Raw genomic sequence first — 24,034 nt, 5'->3', positions numbered from 1 at the left:
TAGAGAGAGAGAGAGAGAGAGCTTGGAGAACACAGCACTCCACCAAGATGTGTGTAACAACATTATTAGAGTGCATAGTTAAAACTGCAGAGAAAAACAAGCACTATAGGTACATACTGATGATTACTTAGCTATTATATATAGTGCTAGCTTCAGTATATATACTGAAGCTAGCTGTATATATAATAACGTTTAATATTATTAATTATATATATTAATAACTGCAGCTACAATATTGAATGAAGTATGCAAGTGCTTAATTATTGATGATGAGCTAGGAGCCTAGGAGTGGCAATTGATCATGATCAGTAGCACAGGCGAATGGCATAACTGATTGCATGGCCGTGCCAGTAACTGAACTAGTACTAGTAGAAGTGGTAGTACTGCATCCAAAGGCTTCGAACAGAAGAAAAGAATCCATATAGGAAATGAAAGGCTCGTCGTCAAACACAATTGATGTTGCAACATTGTTTGTAGGCACCCTAAGTGATAATTCTGGATCATCTAATATCATGTCATGGCTGCTCCAGTAAAAGCCCTGATCGTCTGTACTAATAGTAGTACTAGTACTAGTACTGTCACCCATCTTTAACCAATTATTACTACTTTGATCATCATGATCATCTTCCTCTAATTCCCTAATCATTCCGATATTAATCGGTTCCTCATGATCATGATCATCATGACTAGTAGTAGTAGTAGTGCTCAACGTTTGAAGCCCGATTTTGCTGTTTTTCTGATCATGATGATCATCCTTAGTCATGATCATGATGTTGTTATGATCCGCGTCTTGGTGATCATGGTTTGAGTAGTGAAGATGGTGAGTCGTAGTGGTTTTTAATTTTTTGGGTGGTTGTCCAGGTGGGGAGGTGGTGGAGGAGCTCTTGTTCAAATGGGTATTCCAAAAGTTCTTCACTTCATTGTCGGTTCGACCAGGAAGCCGACCAGCAATCAGTGACCATCTACATGCATATATATATGAATTAACATTATTAAAAAGTAATTAAAATGTTGGTTAAACTAATTAGAACTAATAATTAACTGACCGATTGCCTAGAAGCTTATGCATTCGGATAATGAGGTCTTGCTCCTCGTGGGACATGTGGCCACGTTTGATGTTGGGTCTGAGGTAGTTCTTCCATCTAAGCCTGCAGCTCTTTCCACCCCTCATGAGACCTGATCGCTGAGAGACAGTTGCCCAGTTGCCTTCACCATGAGTTTCCACGTATTTCTTCAGTATCAAGTCCTCCTCTGGCCTCCACAACTTCTTCTTCATCCCCTGTACTCCTCCACCTGCTTTCACTGATGATGATGATCTTTTCTTTTCCATCATGTCACTCACTCACACACTACTACTACTCGCTCTATTTCATCTTTCAGTCACCTATTTATATATATATATATATATATTGTGAATTAAAGAAGGAATGAAGACGTACACTAATATTGGCATATATGGGTTATTTACGTACAGTACACTACATGTTATGAGCTAGGGGGGCCCCTATATACATAATACGTGTGTGTGTTGATTCATCCTACTTTAATTAGCTTTTTTGACACCACGATTGATTACTCTCCTGTAAAAGCAAATCTTGCTACCCACTTTGAGCACTTGGAATTTAAGCTAGATTCCGGAAAGAGAAAGATTTGATAATATATATATATATAGAACAGTACGTACTTGCGTGCGCAGGCCATTGAGTGAATTTACGTATCACTATATATATATATATATATATATATATATGACCAATATGACCAATCAATGCGTATAACTGTTTGAATGCTGCATGCATGTGACGCTTATCAGAGATGCAGAATCAGATGGTCCATCCTCCTTTTCCACACCCACGTACGGGTGACAGGTGTCACCACTCACCACTCATCCTTTGATTGTGTCATTATGTCTTCTTCTTTCTTTCTTTCTTTTTTTATCATGTTTTGGAGTGAAAGTACTGTATTTCAGACATTTAGTTCATCTTCTTTTAAAAAATAAAAAGGGTTGGCAGCCTCTAGACTCTAGAGCAAGTGGGACTTTAATTTTGCGGTGACTACATATTTAAATAAATGGTTAATATGAACATTAGTATGACTAAGTGACAATAGAAGGTCCCATGCATATCCAGCAGGCATGGATCTTTAAACGAGTGAGTGACAACCTTTAGCGTGAAAAATGCATGTGGTCTCGCTTAATTATTTTCGATCTTTTGCTTCTTCTGCAACTGCAAGGACCAATTATTTAGGACCACCACTATATGCTATTCCAGAATTAGAAGGGGGCAGAGTGACATCACTGTTCCTTGTGATTTTTGCTTCAACCACATGCTCACTCTCACTCTCAGAAACCACATGCTCATCATCCAAGCTCTCAATTATTTTCCCTTTTGCTTCAACACGTTATATTGCTTTCCAGGCTATAATAATTTCTGCCTTTTTCACTTCCTTGCATTCAGCAATTTATTGTATTTAGCCAACCAAAAACAATCATGTTCCTCACCATTATTGGATTTCTGACCTCACATTTCCAAAAGCTATTTAATGTTTTTACCACCCTTGAGAAACCATTTGACTCTCTGTCCCAAGAAAAACACACAAAATAATAAGCATGAATATTTGGATATATAAAAGATATATCAATATATTACCAATTTACCGATATGCATGCATTTCTCTTCAATACTCTCAATTTATCTATACCTGATCAATCATTCAAGTCAATTGCAAGTTCTCTTCTTGTTACTTTTCTTTTCTTTTTATATTTTGGTTTTAGAGAATTAGGGGTGTATTCAGAGAATGGTAATTTGTGGTATAAGTGTTGTTGCAGCTTTGCTCCATTAGCTCGATTTGAAAAATCAAATAGGACATAAAATCTCAAATTAAAGCTCAAATTTAATTAGGAAACTGAATCAGAGAACAGATTGGGTTAAATTATAGAAATGTTGATCCTAGAACTTGCTAAATATGTTATATTCAGACACAACACATGAGATATTGGATTACTAGCTAGGTTGCTCTGGAAAGTTGCCAGCCAATTAAATCGCACTTTGATGTTGGAGTTTGGTCCTAAATGACACATTCTGATCAAAGGACTAGTACTACTGTACTAGCTAGTCTACTAGTGCATGCATAATGGGCATATTATTCTCATCTTATGACATTTTTTTTGCTTTCTCAGTCATTATCAGCTTGTAAAGTTCCCCCACCATCTTTGGTCCTTGTTCTCTCCGTACAACAAAATAAAGAATTTAAACCCATGAGGGATAGAAAATGACAAGTTTGTGTGGACTACAGTCCATAGTTTTGGGTTAACTCTTCAAAATGCATGGTGGATTTCCTTTATGGAGGGCCAAAGCTGCAATCAAATCTTTGTCTCTCTACATATATATATCTCTCTCTCTCTCCTCTCAAAAGAATGGACTGCTTTAGGAACTAGTAATTAAATATCCACTTTTTGTGAATTTTTCCACAGAAATATCAAATATATATATATATAGATATAAGCTTCAGAGCAATGATATTTCTTAATAACTTTTGCAGTGCTAATGATCTTAGTGAATTGAATTCTGATGATCTAGACTCTGCTTAACTCGAACCCCTCATTTTTTAACCATCTATCTGTACTTGTGTGACAAAACACAGTCACAAATATAAAGATTAGTAGGCTTTTAGAAGTATAACCAAAAAAAAAGTTGCATGATTTTAAATTTTTGTGCTGAGCCATGCACAGATTTCGAAGTTTGCAGTAGTCACTTTTTAGCTGGCATGTTGGAGTTTTATAGATTACGATTCTTTCAGTCTTTCACTCACAATCCCATTATTTGCACAATGATATTTCACTTTTAACCTTTTTTCTCTTTGCTGTAAATCACACAAATGTTCTTTTCCCACTGCAAAGTGAAAGCAAACCCTCCAATATTCCACCATCAAATCAAACCCCACCTCCTGAGTCCTGCTGCAAAATGAGTTTTTTTGGACTATCCACCACCCAAAGTTCCGCTTACCATTACTCATTTCATCCATGACTATATTCAAATTAAATCTAACTTTTTGGTTGCATACAATGCAATGGAATATCTTTCATGGATTCTTTCTTTTTCAGAGTGTGATGGTTAGTCTAATTGTTAATTAATTAATGTCCAAGGATGTAATGAAATATGAAATATTGGCTAAACTCTTGTCAGGACTCGATCAGTGCCTCTTTTGTGTGTCACTTTGTCTCCTAATAATTATTAGTATCTTAATTGGTAGTCTCTACCTACCAAACATCTTTCTTTGGTTGATCAATGAATTAATTTTATTCGGCCAAAAACTAGCTGTAAAAACAGCAGGAACAGTATATTCCACAAGAAGAAAATAAAAGGGCATGCAGATCGAGTTGTGTTAACAAGATTTTCTCAATTTGATCGATCAGTTTAAGCTAATCCAGAAATGCTGCTAATTGGAGCAGAGTTCAACAATCAAAGTCAGAGATACTGGGTCAAATTTAATAGATAATTCTGGATGCTAGAACCTCAATTAGGAGGACCGTACTCAACTTGTAGTAGTGATTTAGAATAAAGAGATCCTAACAAAGAGAAACTAGAACTTCTATTGCTTTCAAGTATACAAGTCAAAGAATTTGCCAATGAAAGCTTAATAAGTGTGCTACGATTGCTTGGTAGTTGGTACAATCAAATGGGTATTCACAAGCATGGTTTTGAGTTAACAGGCCTATGATTGAATTTTGGACTGAAAGATTGAACAGTGGGCTATGATTGAATTCCTTCGATTAAATGGGCCTATTGGGTTTATTACCCCACCAATTTGTGGCCCAAAAGCTGCCTGGCTTTATTGGGTTTGAGTGAATTTGCATAGGCCTAGCAATCTCACTAACTCCCACTTATTTCATAGTGAGGGATGAAATAAATGACAGGAAGAGCTGAGAAAGAGGTGTTGCATATAGTGGCCTTTGTTAAAAGTAATTAAACTGATGGAAGCTAGCATGCATGGTTTGGAGCTCAGTCAGTGTGTGAGTTACTGAGTTGCTTATCTAAACCGACAATGAGAATTCAAAGTCATACCGAATCATACCAACCAACCACCAAATATTCCTAACAGGGAAAACCTTTCTGCACCAAAAGTAAAGTGGCCTGTTGAAGTTGTATCCGTATTACCAAAACTGAACCAGACCAGAAAATTGACCCCCCCCCACTCTTTGTTTGACCCTTTATTGGCAATCTACTCCATTGGTCAACCAACACCACCTTTAAACTAAGAAGTCGGGTATTTGCACACCTTTAAATTTCTTTTTCTACACTCTTTCTAAAAAAAAAAAATTAAAAAAAAAGACCATTTGGCCCTCCCCTCACCCACACACCCCCATCCGAATAGAATAGGATTGTTCGGTAGGTACCTACCGAACGAAACCATCGGGTTCGGCACTGGTCCACCGAACCCGCTCCAATTTTTTTTTAAGAGAGAGAAAGGGAGAGAAGAGAGAGGAGAGAGGAGAGAGGGGCTGGGAGGGGGTGGGGTGGTCGCCGGTGGTGGTAGGCTGCTCGGCATGGTTGGGGATGGGTGTGTGTCGGAGAGAGGAGAGGTGGGGAGGGAGGTGATCGGGGATGGGTGTGTGTGTGTTTTTTTTTCTGTTTAGGAAGGGTGTGCAAAAAAAAAAAAAAAAGATGGGGTATAAGGTTTTTTTCCTTGAGTTTTTTTTTTATTTTTTAAAAGGGTGTGCAAAAATAAAAAAAATGGTGTGCAAATAGCAGCCCTCTTAACTAATGTCCTCTCCTTTTTTCTTGGCAAATTAAACATGATCATGCATTCATGCCCATTTCCACTTTTCATCTGAAGAGAAACCAAGTCTTTATTAATTGGACAGGAAATACAATCAAACAGTACTAATTAAAAGTGCAGTCCAGGAGGAAGATGAATTAATATGTTCAGGTTGAAATGTTGAATTGATATGTATTCCTAAGAAGTAGAGTTGGATAGCGTTTGTGAATCTGTGATGGTTCACTTTAAAAGCAAAAGCAACTCCATCATTTTCAATATTAAATAGAAATAATTACTCATTACTACATCTTTGCTATGATTTTTAATTTCTAATACCATTATTGTTAATATATAACAATTAGGTTAATTTTATTAACAATCAGGTCACTTTGAGTTGGTTCATTATTGTACCCGCATGTACACTCTATTCAGACTATAGCTCACACAGACTTGCATTCACACACCCACACTCACATCCAAACTCAACCACAGCCACAGCCACACCCAAACTCATCCATCTTCTTCATTGATCTCCGACGAAGATGATTGAGCGCAAAGTTTAAGGTAGCTGGTTTTCCATACGGCTGTGGTTATAAGCTAGCTAGTTTTCCAATCCGAGAGAAAGAGAAGTCTGAGAAGTCGCGAAGAGAGAGAGAGAAGAGAGCTCGATCTGGACGACGTCGCAAGATCGAGAGCTCAGACTTCCTGATCAGCGAGTTGCACGACCCCTTTCGCCGATTTATGTTTAGGTTCTTGATTTTTTTGTTTAGTTCAGTTTCTGAAACTGCAGTTTTTTGCAGTTTCTGGAACTGCATAAAAAACTGCTGTTTTACAGTGAACTTTCTACAGTTTGTGAACTGAAACTGAAACTGCAGTTTCTGGAACTGTAAGTGAACTGAAACTGCAGAAATTGCAATTTATTAGAGTTGAAACTGCAGTTTCAGAAACTGCAGTTTATTTGAGTTGCAACTGCAGTTTCAGAAACTGCAAATGAACTGAAACTGCAGTTTATTTGAGTTGTAAGCTTGTAGTTGCAGTGTAAATGAAACTGTAGTTTATTGGAGCTGCAGGCTTGCAGTTGCAATTACTAACTACAAGTGAAACTGTAGTTTCTGAAACTGCAAAGTGAACTGAAAGCAGTTTGTGAACTGAAACTGCAGTTTTTTTGGAGTTGCAGAACGATGCTTGTGAGTGAAGATGAACAATTGTCGATTTGGTAAAGTTGAAGAAAGAGATCGATTTGGCAAAGAAAAGAAGAAGATCAGTTTTGGGTTGTTTGTGTAGTTGATTTTGTTGTGATGCGTTTCTTTTGGAAGGTGTCCGCATATTATTTTTTTGGCTGGTAGATAGTGTCCGCAAGTTAATAAAAATAGATTGAGTGGTTTTGGTTAATATTTTATTGTGTTAGTACCTTATAATTAATGGACTCTATTAAATATTCGATCAATTAAATTTTAGATTAGCTAGTAATTACCACTCCACTTCACTCATGTTATTACTTATTAGATCCTCTATTACAGAAATTCACCTAAATCTTTATCTACTCTGTCTTGCATGTAATAATTGTATATATACACAATTTATTGTGAGATCACATGATTAACAAAAACTAAAACTAATGTAATTGGAAATTTGGAACACAAGTAGTCCTTAATTCATTTTAGCTAAAATTTTTGAATAAAAACTAGCCACCCAAATTGTAACACCATCCACTTGAGCTCCAATTTCACACGTGTATTGCAATAAAAGTCTAAATAATAAAGAATTAAATCTTGGAAGGATTTATGGGCAAAGGGAGGGGGAAGCAGATCTTGGGAAAATCTGGGTAAATAAATGAGTCTCTCTCAGTTGATCTCAAATTGTCACACACTACTTGGCTTATTGCTTATCTTTCCATGGGAATCTTCAGTCCCACAACACGACTTCAAAAGTCATCATAAGACTTAAGGCAAAGGCAGAATCGGCCTACAAAAAATATACACTTTGTCAGTTTGTCCCCACTCTTCTTCACTCTACTCTATATTCTATATTATATATTATCTATATCACTAAAAAAAAAAAAAAGTTGGCAAAGCACACACCTCGTTGGCAAAAAATTAAATTTCAAAATTTTGTCGAAAATTTTATTTTTTTAGGATGTTGAAATCGAAACATATATTTAATAAGTTTTCAGAAAGATTTCGCTGAAATTTTCGAAATTTCGGCGAAATTTACTGAAATTTATCGAAATTTATCGAAATTTTCATATTTTATATTTTCTTCAACTTCAGAAATTCACCAAAAATAGCTCGAGACTCCAAATAATTCACCGAAAAATTCTACGGGCTCGTATTGATGAGTACTAATTTCCTATAACCTCAAAATAGTCAAATTTCTTTCAAAAAAATTATGAAAAATCCTACTCTTATAATTTAATTCTGAGAAAAATAATAATCGTCAAATTCTTGAATTTTCATTTTCTAAAATTCATTTCCACACAATTAAGCTCTAGAATCACAACCAAAAGTCTAAGTTAGTTAAAATAAATTTAAAGAAATTTCTAATTCCTTTAAACAAACCTTAAAACAAATTTGAAAAATTTAAGTAACAAAATTACCATAAGCCAAAATTTGGGTTGTTATACTTAGTGAAGACAAAGCTTGGCTAGGTAAGAGACAGGGGAAAAAAAGTAAGGAAAAAAAATGAGGGGGGGTTTGGGGCCTTTGGGCAATTGGAAAAAAAAAAAAAGTTTGAGATTTCTTTTAGTTATTTTAAACCTTAAACTTTAATACATTTCTATATAAAAAATAATAATTAAAAGTATCTTAAAGGGCTTAAAATCTAAATCTTAAAAAATATATAGTATATAAGGTTTAATGTATAGATTATATAGAGTATAAAGAGTATTAGGGTATATAGAATATATAGAGTATTAGGGTTTAGATTTTAATGTATAATTAAATTATACATTATAAAGAATATATTTTATTTATTCATTATACTAATTTTATTTAACAGTATTTGGTCCAGCGCACATTATATTCACCTTATATCACATGAAACCTACTATATAATTTGATTTCTTCAATATTTTTTATCAATTTAGTAAATAATATGTTAAATAAACTTATGGTAAAGTTTTATTCAAAATTTTCGTATTTTGATAGCAATTTCCGTCATTTCCATCTAATTTCTGTCGAAATTTAAAATTTTTCAAAATTTCCTCGAAACCCAAAATTTTATTCCTTGCTCATTGGTAGCACAAAATAGAGTGGTAATTGAGAACTTTAGTCCATATTGTCTAATTACTACCATTTTTTGTTAAAATCGAGGCTTTTCAGTCTTTATTGTATAATTATCACCACATTCTATGTCACTAATGAATATAGACTTTACTCACATTTCTTTTACTGTATGCATGCAATTACAAGCTTCTTACCCTATATATATATATATATATATATATATAATATACTTCCGAATTCGTGTTTCTATTTTGGGTCTAATTATTGTGATGCTTACAACAATGCTGAATGTTCATTGGAAAAAAGTAAATGAATATGCATACATGCATTTTATTTCATTCTTTCTTTCTACTTAACTACAGTTTTCACATAAATAAGACTACTTAATTTAATAATCAATATAAAAAAATTTTATCTCTATGAAAGATGGGTCAGTAACAAACTAACAACTTGTTATGTGTAGTAATATAATGAGAACAAAATTGTTTATATATATGTCTATAATTTTTGATTACGCGATAACATGATAGTGATACACTGATACGTAATCATAGATATTTTTAATTATTTATGCCAACATGAATTTAATTTGTGAGATGATGGATGGAAATGAAGGGTCCACCTCATAGGCGTGAAGTGTGTCGAATTAGGAGATAGGACTATAGGAGTATGACTTTCCAAAAAGGGGGACCTCTTGGAGGGACAAAGTCATGAATGCTCTCTCCTTTCTGTTTCACTAGGGATCCCCTCCCTACTACTTTTAGACACACACAAACTCACACCACACACCACACCCATCACCCTAGTCACCGTAGCCACTCAATCTTTTCCAACTTGAGTGGAGGACATTTTCTCTTCCATTCAAAATTTTGAAACAAACAAACAAGTTTTGCAGGCTTGCAGAGTTGCAGTCATTGACTTTAATCCATCAGTCAACACTCGTTTTTGGAGTTGGGTCCATATATTCGCTACTATGCCCGTCCACTCTAGTCTGTGCTGGACCATCGGACACATGGGCTTGTATACATGCATGGTTGGATGCATCAATGCATGCACGGGACTAATCTGCATGCCAGGTGTTCGATATAATGTTCCAATGAGAAGTAGTTGTTGGATTGTGGGTGGCACCATCACCATGTAAATATGCCTCGGACTGACTCGTGCGGGTGCATCGGATATGGCTTGATCGATCGGTCCAGGCCCTCGTGGGCTTGCCGGCAATCACGTGAAGTCCCCGAAGACCAAGGTCTTCTTTTCATTAATGTTGTTGTTCAAGCCGTGACAGAGTCACAGAGAGTGAGTGAATGAGAGTGCGACTCCACCAAAGGAGGCAATTTTTCTATGTGGGTTTGTTGGAACTTTGAATGCCATTTTGTGTAGCCACAAAAAGGACCATACCATCACCATTTTCTAACTCCTCCTCCTTAAATATTAAATTTAATCCCCAAACATAACCAAAACAAAGCACATAGGGAACATATGTTTTGTCTATTTTTCTAGCATCGGTGTTTTTTATTTTTTGTTATATACTTATATGTTGTTTGTTGCGTTGTCACAAGGCTACTACTCTCCCCACCGCTCTATCTCTCTTTACTCATTACAATATGACAAAAAAAAAGTTTATATTAACTTTCAACTAAAGATACGATCTCCTTTCATGCAATTAATTAATTAATTATTTCCATAAGAATCTACATGCAATGCATCACATTGTTTGAATTGTTAATTTCATCTATGCCGGCTAATCGTAACCACGGGTATTAGATAAACTTGGGATGGTCATAACTAAACAATATTAAATGATTTCAATAAAGAATGCTCTCCACATGTCCTATTGCATACATTGAATGAACACTTCCCCAAACTATTTGTACAAAAGTTTATATACTCTATAAAATTTGTCACAAATCTAGGATCCTATATATGATTTTAATTTGTGTGTTGTATGAGTTGCTTATGATGTAAAGTGGGGTGGACCCACCCAGCTCTTAAGGTTTGACTATAACGTTTGTTACCCGAGTGCAAAATGCAGGCCCTCGATTCACTTTCAAAGTGAATGGGTCCGCCGGAAAGGCAGAGAAAGAAGGAAACAGAGTATGCAATAGTACAGTAATTTCAGCAGGAGCATGCAGCTTATAAAAGCAACACACTTCCAAATTCCCTGTGAGTACGAGATAGGTTTCATATATAAATACATATTTAATTAAGTTTAACAGTTCACATTTTTACTACTAGAGTAAGTATTTTAAATATTAAATATGTTTCTATAACAAGGTGTTGGTACTAGTTAAGCATTCGTAAAGAAAAAGAAAGACCAGTGTGATTGTGTGCAAAGACACGGTGTTGGTGCGCGTGAGAAGCTGGTAGCTGGAAATAGTAAAGGAGCAAAGGGTCAAGGGTGTGTGTTGGGGTTCAGAAAACAAAAGAGGTAGAAGGAACAGCGGGGCAAGTGGGTCGGTCAAAAGTGGGGCAATGATAGGGACACCCTCAGCCAATGTTCCCAGCACTGTGTCCCATACCCGCCCACCCCGGACTCTCTTCACCGTCCCTTTGTCCCATCCCAATTCCCAAACACACAAACTACTCCTCCATCTATATTAATACCAGCAACAAACCCAAATCCCTTAAACCCCAAACTCTCTCTCTCTCTCTCTCTCTCTCTCTCTCACTCTCACTGATCACAAAGTCATCTCTTAAACCCCCTTTTATATTTTATTAATTGGGTGATCTTTGTTTGTTCTTGTTGGTTTTTACATGGAGCTGCAACTGGGTCTCGCTCTTCTTCCAACCAATGATCCAATTATCAAAGAAGGAGGGTTGTTGGACTTGAACAACAACAACAACAACAACAACAGCTTTGTTTACGAGGCTAAGAAGGAAGTCTCATTCAGCTGCCTTAATGCTCCGTTGTTTGTGTCTAGCTGCTTTAAAACTAGTACTCCTACTACCACTGCTGCTGCTGATACTGCTATAAATGACAACAACATTAAGAAAAAACGTGGCTTTGGCCAAGCTTTTGAGAACAACAACAACAACAACAATAGTGTGCCTCGAACGCTGCCTTTGTTGTCTTGGAACAACCAACCAAACGATGATGATAACGGTGATGACCCCGAACACCAACACAACTCATCCCGCTTTACCATTATGATCAAGTACTACTACTTCTCTCTCTTTCTCTGGTTTTTTTTTTTAATCAAAATAGTGAGGATGATTTGAATTAATAAATGTTTGGTTTAATTTATAGAAATGATGGAGATGGTTTGGTGGGGTGGCCACCCATTAAGTCATGGAGGAAGGAGATGTGCTTTCACAATAACCATGGGGTTGGGAATGGCTGTGGCTGCGGTGGCAGAGGATCAAACCACCACCAGCAATACTCTACATTCGTGAAGGTGAAGATGGATGGAGTGGGAATAGCAAGAAAGATTGACTTGAGCCTCCATCACTCTTTCCAAACACTCGTACACACCTTGATGGACATGTTTGACAAATGTAAGTACTTAAATTGGACATTTTTGAGCCCCTCCAAAGAAACTACGTGTGCATTGAGTCATTGACATGTTCTGTTCCTGTTTTTTTTTTTTGGTCAAAAGTTCTGTTCCTGTTTTGGGTTTAACAATTATTTGTCTGGAATTAATGGAATAGGTCACAAGGATTCGAACAACTATAAACTCACTTATCAAGACAGGGAAGGAGATTGGCTACTTGCTCAAGATGTACCTTGGAGGTATAATTAAACCCACTTGATTTTGATTCCATAAATATTGAACAATTTCATTCTAATGTAGGTCCATAAACAGAACTAATTAAGTTGTAACTTCTAACTCATGTTTGAATTTTGGTTGTGCAGAAGTTTCATGAGGACTGCGCAACGTCTCAAATTGGTTAAGAGGAGTGATTAATGGGAGTGACAGGACTGTGGGTCATCATCAAATCTGACTGTTTTGCTCTAGCAGAAGCCACCTTATTAAAAGACCACCCCATATAGCTTCTTTAATTCACATGAGTTTTGAATGACTATTTGTAAACTATAGATCATGTAGAGAATCCTAGTGATCAGTTGTGTAACATATGGATCACTTTTAATTACGTACCCCGCAGTAGAAACATGTTATATATCTATATATATTAATATAGCTAAATTTGCATATAATTTCTGATCAATCTTCTTTTCTTTGCTTCATTTTGTGACCATTAATTGCTACGATTACGTTTTATTCAAGTGTTTTCTGATCGAGTTAGATCTCCGACAATTATCCAATTTTTAGTATCCACAAAAATACTTCCAACATTTTCATTTCTTCTTTGGAACACCCCAATACTCTGGGTTTTCTTGCAATAAGGACCATTGGATGGGCTTGATGAGCTAACAACTTGGGCCTTTGCTGAACTGTGTCAAATGCAGTGTGGGCTAATCTCATTTTCAAGTAATGCCCATTGCCACATTGACCCACCAAATTTGGTGACGGCAAATCTTGGGCTCACGTTGACCACACAATATTGAATTGTGCCATCGCATTCAATGCCTACAATATCCGTATAAATCAATGGTTGGAATTTGCCCAAATGTGGCTAGGCTTCTGATTTACTACAATACTTATTATAGAATTCACATTATTAGAAATAGGTTAATCATCCAATCTATCTGTTGAACAGTGTACACTGACGCTAGCAAAATTTAATATTCTATTGTTTGGTCTCTCTTTCGCTTGCTCAACTTCATTAGTTTGAGATCAATTGTCACATCCAAAATTTGTTTGAATGGAATTGTTACGTTCAACTTTGTTTAATTTCTTTGTTATACCGTATACGATTCAAAGTCTGAAAGAAAGTCGCTGCCCTTTCATTCGCACATGAGGCAATAATTTTCTATTGCTATTAGAAATAGGCAATAGCTACTTGATATTTTAATTTAAATTGTTTTAAACTTTCTAAGAGTATTCACAAAGGTGGTGTTTAATGTAATTTTATTGCATGAAATTGAAGTAATGGATTAAAATCTACTAGTAGTGTAGTTTAGTTCATTGCACTTAATACAATTGCAATAAAGAATATATGAAATAGTATTTTGGTATGAATTGCAATAACACCATTTATAAGCTTAAAAAAAGAAAGAACCATAAAAAATAAGAAAAAAAAGCGAGTCACGTTTAAAAAGAATTATTGATCTGAATGTTGAGAGTAATGTGGAGCAATGTCCCACATCGGAAAATTAGAGCTTAGCATATGTGCTTATAAGTCTTGGGCCTCTCCACCCATTGCCAATTGGTTTTGGGTTGGATGCTCTAATTCTTTCATGGTATCAGAGCCAAGTTATCCGCGTGTAAGGCCCAACGGCCACACGTGCTCCCACGTCACCCAATACAATTTGTTCACGTGTAAGGCTCAAAATATCGCCACACGTGCGGGGGCGTGTTGAGAGTAATGTGGAGCAATGTCCCACATCGGAAAACTAGAGCTTAGCATATGTGCTTATAAGTCTTGGGCCTCTCCACCCATTGCCAATTGATTTTGGGTTAGATGCTCTAATTCTTTCACTGAATCTATTAAACGGTATCATTGCGATTAAAATTACACTTCAATTCAATAATTGCCAAAATAGTTCAATCGAATAAGACAATTTCATTAACTATAGAAGGGCAATGAGTCATTACATAGACAAAGTCAATTCCTCCAGCGAGGACTCCAACGTCCAGCATATAAACATCTGAAACCGCCACGATGGGCGATGACTCCTAAGTGCCACTGCCATAACTCATGAGTGACGACTATACGCAAATTACCAATTCACCTACGCTCAACCCCAGACGCTCCAGAGAAACCAATCAAACAATGCCACGTATCTTATAACTCACTTGTCGGACACGTGTCCTCTTATGAAAAGTGTTGATCCGAAACTGTACGATGATGTAGCTGCAGAGGACCGCATGCAATCCGATTTCCGAAGGCTCCTAATTCCTACTTCCCTCGACCTCGCGTCTTCCCAGCTTCCCTAAATCTCTCTCTCTCTCCCCATCTCTCAGCCTCCACCTTCTCCGTTTTTCGTTCTCTCTTGGCGGCATTGTGTGCGCATTTCCTCACCTTCTTCTGCAACTTCAACAAGGTCAATTTTTTATTCTGTAAGTATAATCATTCTCTGCTTTTCTTTTCTTTTCATTTCTTCTTGATAAATTATTTATCTCCATGTTTCACTAATTTCACCAAGTTTTTCCTTTTGTTTCCGTACAATACATTAGAGCTTCGATTTAAAAAAATAAAATAAAATTCTTCCCTTTTTGTTTTGGGTTTTAAAGAATTTGATGCATAACGAAAGACTTTGGCTTTTGTAGTTTTCTTTCTTACTTCGTAACTAGCTTAAATGATTATGCACTGCACTTGCCATATTCAAAATCTTGTAAATGTTACACATACCTCTATTATAACTGATCTTGCTTGCTGAATTTTGGGTTTCTGGGTTTGGTTTGCTTTTCTCTGTTCTATGTTCTTCTTTGAGTCTTTAGATTGCTCGTTAGTTGTGGGCTGGTTCTTCTCTCATTTTTCTGTTGTTTCCTTTTATCATCCTAAGGAGGTTTGACATTAGAAATGCTATTTAGTTTCAACACCACCTTACCCAGGTTAAAATGAAAATGCAATGGGAATTCACTAGTAAATCAATGAACTCTGTGCATTTTGACTTTCAAAGCATTTTTGGTGGTGGGGTTGGAAACTAATTAAATGGTGATCAGATAATGGTCTTGCCTTGCATGAAATTAATTAGACACGGTCCTACTTTTGGGGGAAAAATTGTTTTCAAAGCCATTGATGAGATGGAATCATGGAAGAAGCGGCTATAATGGAATGAAGAGGTCCACATCATTATGGTGGCGGTAATACTTTGTAGTCTCTTTTTCTTTTTTTGAAGAATCTGTTTTATATATCTGAAGGGATTCTGACCCAGGTTAACATAATGCAACAATTGATCCGTCTTAATTGGGCAACTTTTATCTATCAGTACAATTGGGAGATTTTATGCTTGGCACATGCGTTATAGTGGTTCTTTGAAACTGCTTCTAAGGGTCTCAAAGGGACGTTGGTTCCAGGAATCAAAGGCACAATTATGTGTGTACATGATATCAGACTATAAGGCCAACACTTCTTTATTCTAGTTTTTGTTTATTCCAACTTTGTCTAGAATCCTAGGACTATTGATTTATATCAGATTTTGCCCGTATCTGGAAAAGTTGAATTGGTTATTTGCTTGTGATTTAGTGAGAGAATATGATTAAAGTTTCATTTCGGGGATATGCTCCTTCCCTTTTTGGCATTCTTCAAAGCTGGGTTGTAACCTGGCCAAAAAAGATATGGGTTGTAATAGTTTTCATTGAACTTTATGCAAAAGTGAGTTATCATGTAGTTTATCATGAAGATTATTATGCTATGTTGTAGTATCTAATCTATATATTAATTTTTTGCAGGTGAACAACAAGATTGTGAGAGCAATGATTGTATTGGTAGTTGAGTTGGGACAAACATGTTAAGTACTACTGCTCTTGATCATTATCCTTCAAGGCATGGCAATGCGATCTCGCCGCTCTACTTCCAGACAAAGACCACCTAAGTTCCTTTTTATCATACTACTGATAGTCGTGCCTATATGTGTATACGTACTCCTCAAAAATTTCCATAAAATTTCGTATTTCTTCCGACCACTTTGGGACAAGCCCCCAGCCCCTTTCATACACCTACCACACTACTATGCAGAAAATGTAACAGTGGGCCATCTTTGCCGCCTACATGGCTGGACCATGCGTACCAATCCCCGCCGTGTTTTTGATGGCATCATCTTCAGCAATGAGTTAGACTTGCTTGATATTAGGTGGCACGAGCTTTATCCATATGTCACAAAATTTATAATCCTCGAGTCAAATACCACTTTCACTGGCATCCCGAAACCTCTCTTCTTTGCTTCAAATCGGAGCAGATTTGCCTTTGCTGAGGAAAAAATCGTCTACGATGTGTTTCCTGGCAAAATTTTACCCCGAGGATCGCATGCAGACCCCTTTGATCTTGAGTTAAAGCAACGTGTAGCTATGAATGCCTTAATTCGACGTGCAGGGATTTCCTATGGCGATATTCTGATAATGTCTGATACTGATGAGATCCCAAGCCCCCATACTTTGAAATTGATGCAATGGTGTGATGGGATTCCACCTAAAATACATCTTGAGCTGAAGCACTACATGTACTCATTTGAGTTCCCGGTGGACTACAGCAGCTGGAGAGCTACAGCCCACATCTTTAGCCCCCATACCAACTACCAGCATTCACGACAAACCGACTACATATTGTCTAATGCAGGATGGCATTGCAGTTTTTGCTTTCGATATCTTAAAGACTTTGTGTTCAAGATGACTGCTTATAGCCACGCAGACCGTGTGAGGCGGAGAGAATTCCTGAATTATGAAAGAATTCAGAAGCGTATTTGTCATGGAGATGATCTTTTTGATATGCTGCCTGAAGAGTACACATTCCAGGAGTTGATTAAGAAGTTGGGACCAATACCCCGTTCAGCTTCTGCTGTTCATCTTCCTGCTTATTTGATAAAAAATGTAGACAAGTTTAGTTTCCTTCTACCTGGAGGCTGTTTAAGATCACAAAATTGAAGGTTTAATTTGTAGCTATACTAACCTTTACTTTTTTTAGAAGGAAAGCAATTGTTCAGATCTTAGCATCTTATGTAAACCCAAAACCTGGACAATAGTGTTAGCAAGCTAGCGAAATTAAGGATTTTTCATTTTCAAGACACAAGAATCAAATCCACACTGAATTATTGAAGTGATTGGCAATCGAATATCCATTACAGGTTTGCTTCATTACTCCATCACCTGAAAGTGAGATTCTTGTAGAACAACTTTTTCTAATAAAGGGGAAATGACTAGTCTTCTACCTTAGAATCTACTATCCCCATTTTAAGGTTTCCAATTCATTTTATATATTACAACTTTTACCTGCTTTTTGCGTGCTATAATTGCCAGTTGCAACTTCAGTGAATAAACGATTATTCTCTATCATGACTAAAATTAATTATGCCTCTAATAAAAGATTGGTATAGTTAATGAAGGCTCTTATCAAAAGGGTAAAAGAAGCCCAACTTGGCAGAAGCTAACTATTCTTACCTCAATATCTTACCTATATATATGAAAGAGGACATTTGGTCTACCCAAAAACTCTATTTCAAGTGTCATCAAGATGAGATATGAAAGGGGTAGAAGTGTAGAACATATGTTCAAATCTTGTGGGTAAAAAGAAAAAGAAATTAAAAAAAAAAGGTGAACCTATCGAATCATATGACACTAATTTGTCTTCTCTTACTAGTGTGAAACACCTGAACATGTGTGACGTTTGGATGTGATTCGAAAACTATGGTGCTCTAACATTACTCTTTCTTTTACTTTTTTTTTTTTTTATTTATGGTATTTACATGTAATTGGTATTAGATTAAGGAGGTTTGGAAGCTACCACAGACATCCGACGCCCATGTGGTTGTATAGGCTTCGATCGCCAAGAAAATAAATGAACCTCTTTCTTTAAAATAGGTGACAATATCAATGTGGTTAATCTGTCAAATCGTTTAGACCAACAAGTTTGAAACTAGCGCATTAGCCAGCAACTCACCAAGGAAACAGGGAAAGTTTAGTTGGTTAATAAAACTTGTTGTAGCTATAAACATGGTTGCATTAGAAAGCTAATTTTCAGACCAAAAAAAAAACCTTATTTTCAGTCTATTACAAATTTGAAGTTAGGATGGGTTACTCATGTGAGTTTTTGGGTTAAAGCACTGTATGAGATATACATACATTTTTAATCTTTGAATATTAATAATATAAATACTTTAATCTTTGATTGTTAATAAATTCACTTTTATTTTGTAAATATAAATTTTCTATTATCATATATTGTATGACATACAAATACAAATAGAGGAAATTACAGATTTAGTCCAGTTATTTTATACCTAGTTCAATTTTGGTCCACAGTCTTTTTTAAGTTCTGTTTTGGTCCACTAATTGTTCAACTTGTTCAATAAAGGTCCAAATTTGTTTTCTCAAATTTGATATATCTTTTACCCTATCAAATCTCACCCAAATTCAGCAAACATATACTTGTTTTAAAGTTATGCATTTCTTCTTTACAACCATATAAAGATCATTCAAATTGGAGTTTTAAAACTCAAGATAATTGACCCCAAAGTAGGATACCCGAAACTACCAATTTTTCAAACTTCACCCAATCTCAATTCTCTTAGATTATAATACTCTAAATTTGTTTTTATGACTAAGAAACGATGAAATATAACTTAGACTTCAATTATAATTGAAGAAAACACAACTTAAAAGATTTAGAGTCACAAATCTGGACCTTTATTGAACAAATGAAACAATTAGTGGACCAAAACAGAACTTAAAAAAGATCGTGGACCAAAATTGAACTAGGTATAAAATAAGTGGACCAAATCTGTAATTTCCTCAATACAAATATACTACACTAGGATGAACTCATTAAATATAGCTCCAAAGTTGGAATTTTGTGGTTCGAGGTCAAATAGGTAATTCTCAAAGCTCGAGCGCTGAAGTGGGTTTGGAGTTTGGACCATCATTTTGTTTACTATTATTATGAAGATGGCTAAATTTGTTTTGACTTTTGTGTAACCCTGTATATTCTACTTGACAATAATATTTAATGCAAATGGTGTTTTGGAGGTCTAACCATTTTTACACTTGTACTTTACACGATGGCATTCAAGTTTCAGCCAAGCAAGATTAGACTTTGTGTTCAGATTTTTCTAATTTGGTGGTCTTAGTTGTTAGGTCTGTCATCTGTGGTTCAATTAATTATAATGGATGGGTCACCATCGGACATGTTCTGATCATTGACTTTGAAAGTTAAAGCACCCCCATAAGACACATTTCGGTCGCTAAACAATTCCTCCAAACACGATTATATCACGCTTTCAGAAAATAGCATCGATAAACACAATATTTCTATCTTATTTCATAGAAATAAATAAATTCTAGGAAAAGATCCATAATTAAATAAATGAAATACTAATACCCAGGTCCCCAATTAAAAACAAAATTTGATAACTTAGCCATATTGCTATGTTTATAAGAAATATGTGCATCAACCCCAAAAACTCACCCAATCTTTCCCACTCTTTAATTAACCAAGCAGAAGCAGAAGCAAGCAAAACTTGTAAAAGTGCAAAAGCAACTTTAATTTGTTGTCCATTGCTTGAAGGAAAAAAAAAAGATAAAATAAAGGTTTATTTCATATTTAGTATTTAAAATTTAACCTTTGTTTTAATGTGGTACCTAAACTTTTATTTTGTGTCTAATAGGTACCAAAATAAATTTCTGTTAAAATTGTCAACAAAAATTAAGGGCAATATAGTTAAAGTATATTTTAATTATTTTCTTTATATGTTGAAAATTATAAAAAAAACACACAACAAAAAAAACAAAAAACAATTATAATTAAATATAAATTTTTTGAAGTGACCATATTGTTCTTAATTTCTGTTAACAATTTAAACAAAAATTCACATAGATATCTATTAGACACAAAATAAAAGTTTAAATACTCAATTGAGACAAATAAAAGTTTAAGTAATACATTAAAACAATAGTCAAAGTTTAGATACTAAATATTAAAAAAAAAAAAAAACCCATAAAATAAAGTAAAGCAATGCGCAAAACCAGTGCTGTACTGTGTGGCCTGTAGGTACCAGTGTACCACCACCAATGCACTGGAGCATCCAAGAAAATTCCAGTGAAAGTGACATTTGCTAAGGACAAATGCAATGCGACTGAGTTTTAGTTTGCTCTTGCTGCATGCATGTTCTTGCATCCACCGTGGGCTACCTGCTGTGCTGCTGTCTCATTCTCTCTTGGAAGAGGAAGGAATGTATTTACATACACCACACACGTACCACTAGGCATTATATAGCAACAAACAAAAAAAACTATCATACTTGTTCATTATGTTAAGTAAAATCGTTTAACTGCTCTTCCACCAATTTATTTTTCGACCATGCTACATAAAGTAAGATTCATCATATTCTAGGATTCATGTAAAATCTCGCAATATATAAATGAGAATTGGAAAAAATGCCAATTTTTATGGCAATTAACTATCAATATTGGAAGAAATTATTTAGTATATCCGATATACTGTCACGTGATATAATTAATTTCATGTATTATAATATGAGGGATGTTATAAATATTATACTTTACTAATATAAATATATCATCAAATAATACTCTTACACGTTAGATTGGTTACACTACATGTAAGTATATCAGATATATCCAATAATTTTTTCAATATTAGGAGTGTCACACATTATTGTTGCATTTAAAAATTCGATGTCAAATGCTTAAAATGTTTTGTTTAATTTGAAAAAAAAGAGCAATATTAGAAATGCTAATTATTACTTCAATTTTTTTTATCATCAATTCATACGTGGTGGTTGCCTACTCGTATGATAAATAAGGTTTGGAGTGAATTCAAATAAGAACAAATCAACCAAATGAGTTGAGATTTAAAATATTTGAATAATAGTTAGTCTTCTTAGTTCTTAGTTCTTACTAGTATTTGTGCTTGAAATTAATAATGATTTATAGCCAAAAGGTAAATATTATCCCCGTTGGCTGTCCTAAAGGATTGTACTTTATCTACGGTGGAGGTGTAGGCATGTGATACTAGCCCTCCTTTTTCTAGATAAATACAAAGTGATCTGATTAGAACCGTTTAAAATGTCTTTCGTCAGAGCGAATTGACGTGTGGTTGTCATCCCACGTGAAAATGACTTGATAATAACAACTACATATCGTGGCACGAGAAATTGAGTATTCGAGTCTTTTCGTATTTAGCACTTTATTGTTGACGAGCATTTCAGTTCAGCACGCATTCAAGTACTTACTTTTTTAAAGAAAAAAAAAAAGGTTGTCTAAAATTGTAATTTATTAAGTACTACTTTTAGTGGATTATTCTAGTGCACCAATTCAAAAAGTGTCTTCAAAAATATGTGCAAGCAAAAGAGTGGATTACAACATTTTTCTTTGTACGAATCAAATCAAATGTGAGTGTAAATAAAAATCCGATATTAATCCAAATGAGTATTCAATTTGTAAAAAAGTCAATTATTACTAAGAGAATTATATACTTTGTTAATTACTCATCGAAAAACTTATAAATTTTAACCAAATATCATTTGAATAGATTGAATAATTATAATCGTCTCGTCAGTTTGAATTATATTATTTGAAAAAAAAAAGATATTCTTTTAGAACTAAAACACAAAATTGAAACAACTATAATAACATGGCAAAAAACTAATTAAAGTCAGTTCCTTTAGAGAGGTATGGTATATTTACATTTAATTTATAGAAAAAAAATTTGACATGTAAGTATGTAACTATAGAAACAAAGCATGCAATGTAAACCATCCTTTATTAATTGCTCTATATCCTTCTCCTCCACCTCCATAAAGTAGAGAATAAATGACAAGAGAGAAAAATAGTGAACAACCACCCTAACAACTTTCACCAAAGATTGGAGACAAGCTTTGGTTTGATTGTGGTTGAGTCATGTGCTAAAAGGGTATTACTTATTTAGTAAATATATTCTGATGTTAGCTAGCTTGGTTGGCAGTAGAAGAAAATTGAGTTTTCTTATTTTTAGTAACTGAAAAAATTTGAGTATAGATGCAAAGTATTTCATGCCCAATATGACGAAAGTGCACTGACAATTTCGATCTAACGCAGTAACGCTTGCCCATGGGTAGGGGTGGTATGTCCTTTCTTGTAATTAATGCATTATCTTAACTCTTCAAAGTTTTTTATTTCATTATTTTAGGGTCCATGATTTCATTATTAGCCTTTTACTATTTTGACCTCAACTGCATATATAAGATTTATATTTTCTTTCAATATTTAATACATACACCTATATGACCAGAAAAATATATTGTAAGCAAATGTATTGTTGGGCAAGTTATCAATTAACCACGAACTACTCGCTTGAGTACACAATTTATATATACTCGCTATTTAACGTGGTGCGAGTCATTAGGCAACTTTCATGGGATTGACTAAATTCATGATTATACATTTAAGGGAAAAAACAAAAAAGTATTTCAGGGTTTAAACAAAAATGGAAGTTAATTGAGTGGTTTAGTTGTACTCGTACCTTAATTACTCTAGATTAGTCATTTGACAAGTGTACTTTAACAGAAAATTTGTTGAACAACAAAACAAAAAGCATTTTCCTTTCATTTCATGTTCGATCATATTAATCCATTACAATTATTATTGCTTCACCAAATTGTCTTTCCCATTTTTATCTTTAATTATATTCCAAGTTTGATATATTTAATTTGTTTTTTTTAGAAAATATTTAATTTGTTTTTAATGCGGTTTCCACTTCATACATATAGGTTAAGATTATTTTGATGCTACAACAACATTTATAATACAAAGTTGAAGGCTAGCTCCATTTGGATGAAATTTTAAAGAGTTAAATCAATTTAGATTTTTAACAAGTTTACATTGGTAAGGAGAATCATAAAAAGTTGTAATGCAATGTACATATATTTGAAATGCCTTTTTTTTTTTTTTTTGCCATTCATTTGAAATGGATATATCCAACCTAATATTAGGAATTTTGAAATGACTAAGTACAATGAATCAACCACCTCATGACATTGTTCGCACCTAGGCGCCATCATTGTATGTGTCAAGCATTCCCAGTCATTATAGGCTATACAATAACATAACATGCTCTAAACCAATCACGCGTCTAAATAGCTCCTAAATCAATGACAACTAGCTCTATGATTTTTTTGTTAATTTTATCTTAAACAAAGTAATTATCAACTGATCATTTCTCAATTGAGTTATGTTAGATGTATACTACATTAGTATTATATTTTTATTAAGAAAAATGGGACTCATTAGGTTTTACCTCTATTGTAGATGTAATATGAAAAATGTGATATAAATAGTTTT

At 34.7% G+C, this 24,034-nt stretch overlaps 3 protein-coding genes across 4 annotated transcripts; 2 read left to right on the top strand and 1 right to left on the bottom strand.

Moving 5' to 3' along the window:
- Positions 1–50: 50 nt before the first annotated feature.
- Positions 51–1,355, bottom strand: LOC147285655 (uncharacterized). The gene is made up of 2 exons (XM_086243999.1): positions 1,047–1,355; positions 51–962 (listed from the first exon to the last, which is right to left on the bottom strand). Exons 1-2 carry the CDS (start codon positions 1,331–1,333, stop codon positions 275–277), a joined length of 975 nt encoding a protein of 324 aa, XP_086100125.1. The 5' UTR covers positions 1,334–1,355; the 3' UTR covers positions 51–274.
- Positions 1,356–11,603: 10,248 nt separating this feature from the next.
- On the top strand, positions 11,604–13,167 carry LOC147285654 (auxin-responsive protein IAA29-like). Its single transcript, XM_086244878.1, has 4 exons — positions 11,604–12,136; positions 12,229–12,476; positions 12,630–12,711; positions 12,835–13,167. Exons 1-4 carry the CDS (start codon positions 11,736–11,738, stop codon positions 12,884–12,886), a joined length of 783 nt encoding a protein of 260 aa, XP_086101004.1. The 5' UTR covers positions 11,604–11,735; the 3' UTR covers positions 12,887–13,167.
- Positions 13,168–14,787: 1,620 nt separating this feature from the next.
- LOC147285653 (beta-1,4-N-acetylglucosaminyltransferase family protein) lies at positions 14,788–17,912 on the top strand. Of its 2 annotated transcripts, none has more exons than XM_086244877.1 (2): positions 14,788–15,087; positions 16,439–17,912. In XM_086244877.1, the coding sequence occupies exon 2, from the start codon at positions 16,535–16,537 to the stop codon at positions 17,624–17,626; it is 1,092 nt and encodes a 363-aa protein (XP_086101003.1). In that variant the 5' UTR covers positions 14,788–15,087; positions 16,439–16,534; the 3' UTR covers positions 17,627–17,912. The 2 variants fall into 2 exon arrangements, with proteins under 2 accessions (XP_086101003.1, XP_086101002.1); XM_086244876.1 differs by having other exon boundaries at positions 14,789–15,103.
- The last annotated feature ends 6,122 nt before the right edge of the window (positions 17,913–24,034 follow it).

The sequence above is a fragment of the Dryas octopetala genome, chromosome 5, assembly GCF_963921425.1.
Source record: "Dryas octopetala chromosome 5, drDryOcto1.1, whole genome shotgun sequence".
Lineage (NCBI taxonomy): Eukaryota > Viridiplantae > Streptophyta > Magnoliopsida > Rosales > Rosaceae > Dryas > Dryas octopetala.
Note: the sequence above shows the minus strand (reverse complement) of the source record. Positions and strands in the feature narration are given on the sequence as shown.

What these genes read in the sequence shown, in the direction of transcription:
- LOC147285654 (XM_086244878.1), top strand. Translation starts at nt 11,736, where the DNA reads ATGGAGCTGCAACTGGGTCTCGCTCTTCTTCCAACCAATGATCCAATT. An exon ending in CGCTTTACCATTATGATCAA is followed by an intron (nt 12,137 to 12,228) that starts GTACTACTACTT and finishes TTTAATTTATAG; the next exon opens with AAATGATGGAGATGGTTTGG. An exon ending in GCTCAAGATGTACCTTGGAG is followed by an intron (nt 12,712 to 12,834) that starts GTATAATTAAAC and finishes TTGGTTGTGCAG; the next exon opens with AAGTTTCATGAGGACTGCGC.
- LOC147285655 (XM_086243999.1), bottom strand. Translation starts at nt 1,333, where the DNA reads ATGATGGAAAAGAAAAGATCATCATCATCAGTGAAAGCAGGTGGAGGA. An exon ending in CATAAGCTTCTAGGCAATCG is followed by an intron (nt 963 to 1,046) that starts GTCAGTTAATTA and finishes ATATGCATGTAG; the next exon opens with ATGGTCACTGATTGCTGGTC.
- LOC147285653 (XM_086244877.1), top strand. Translation starts at nt 16,535, where the DNA reads ATGGCAATGCGATCTCGCCGCTCTACTTCCAGACAAAGACCACCTAAG.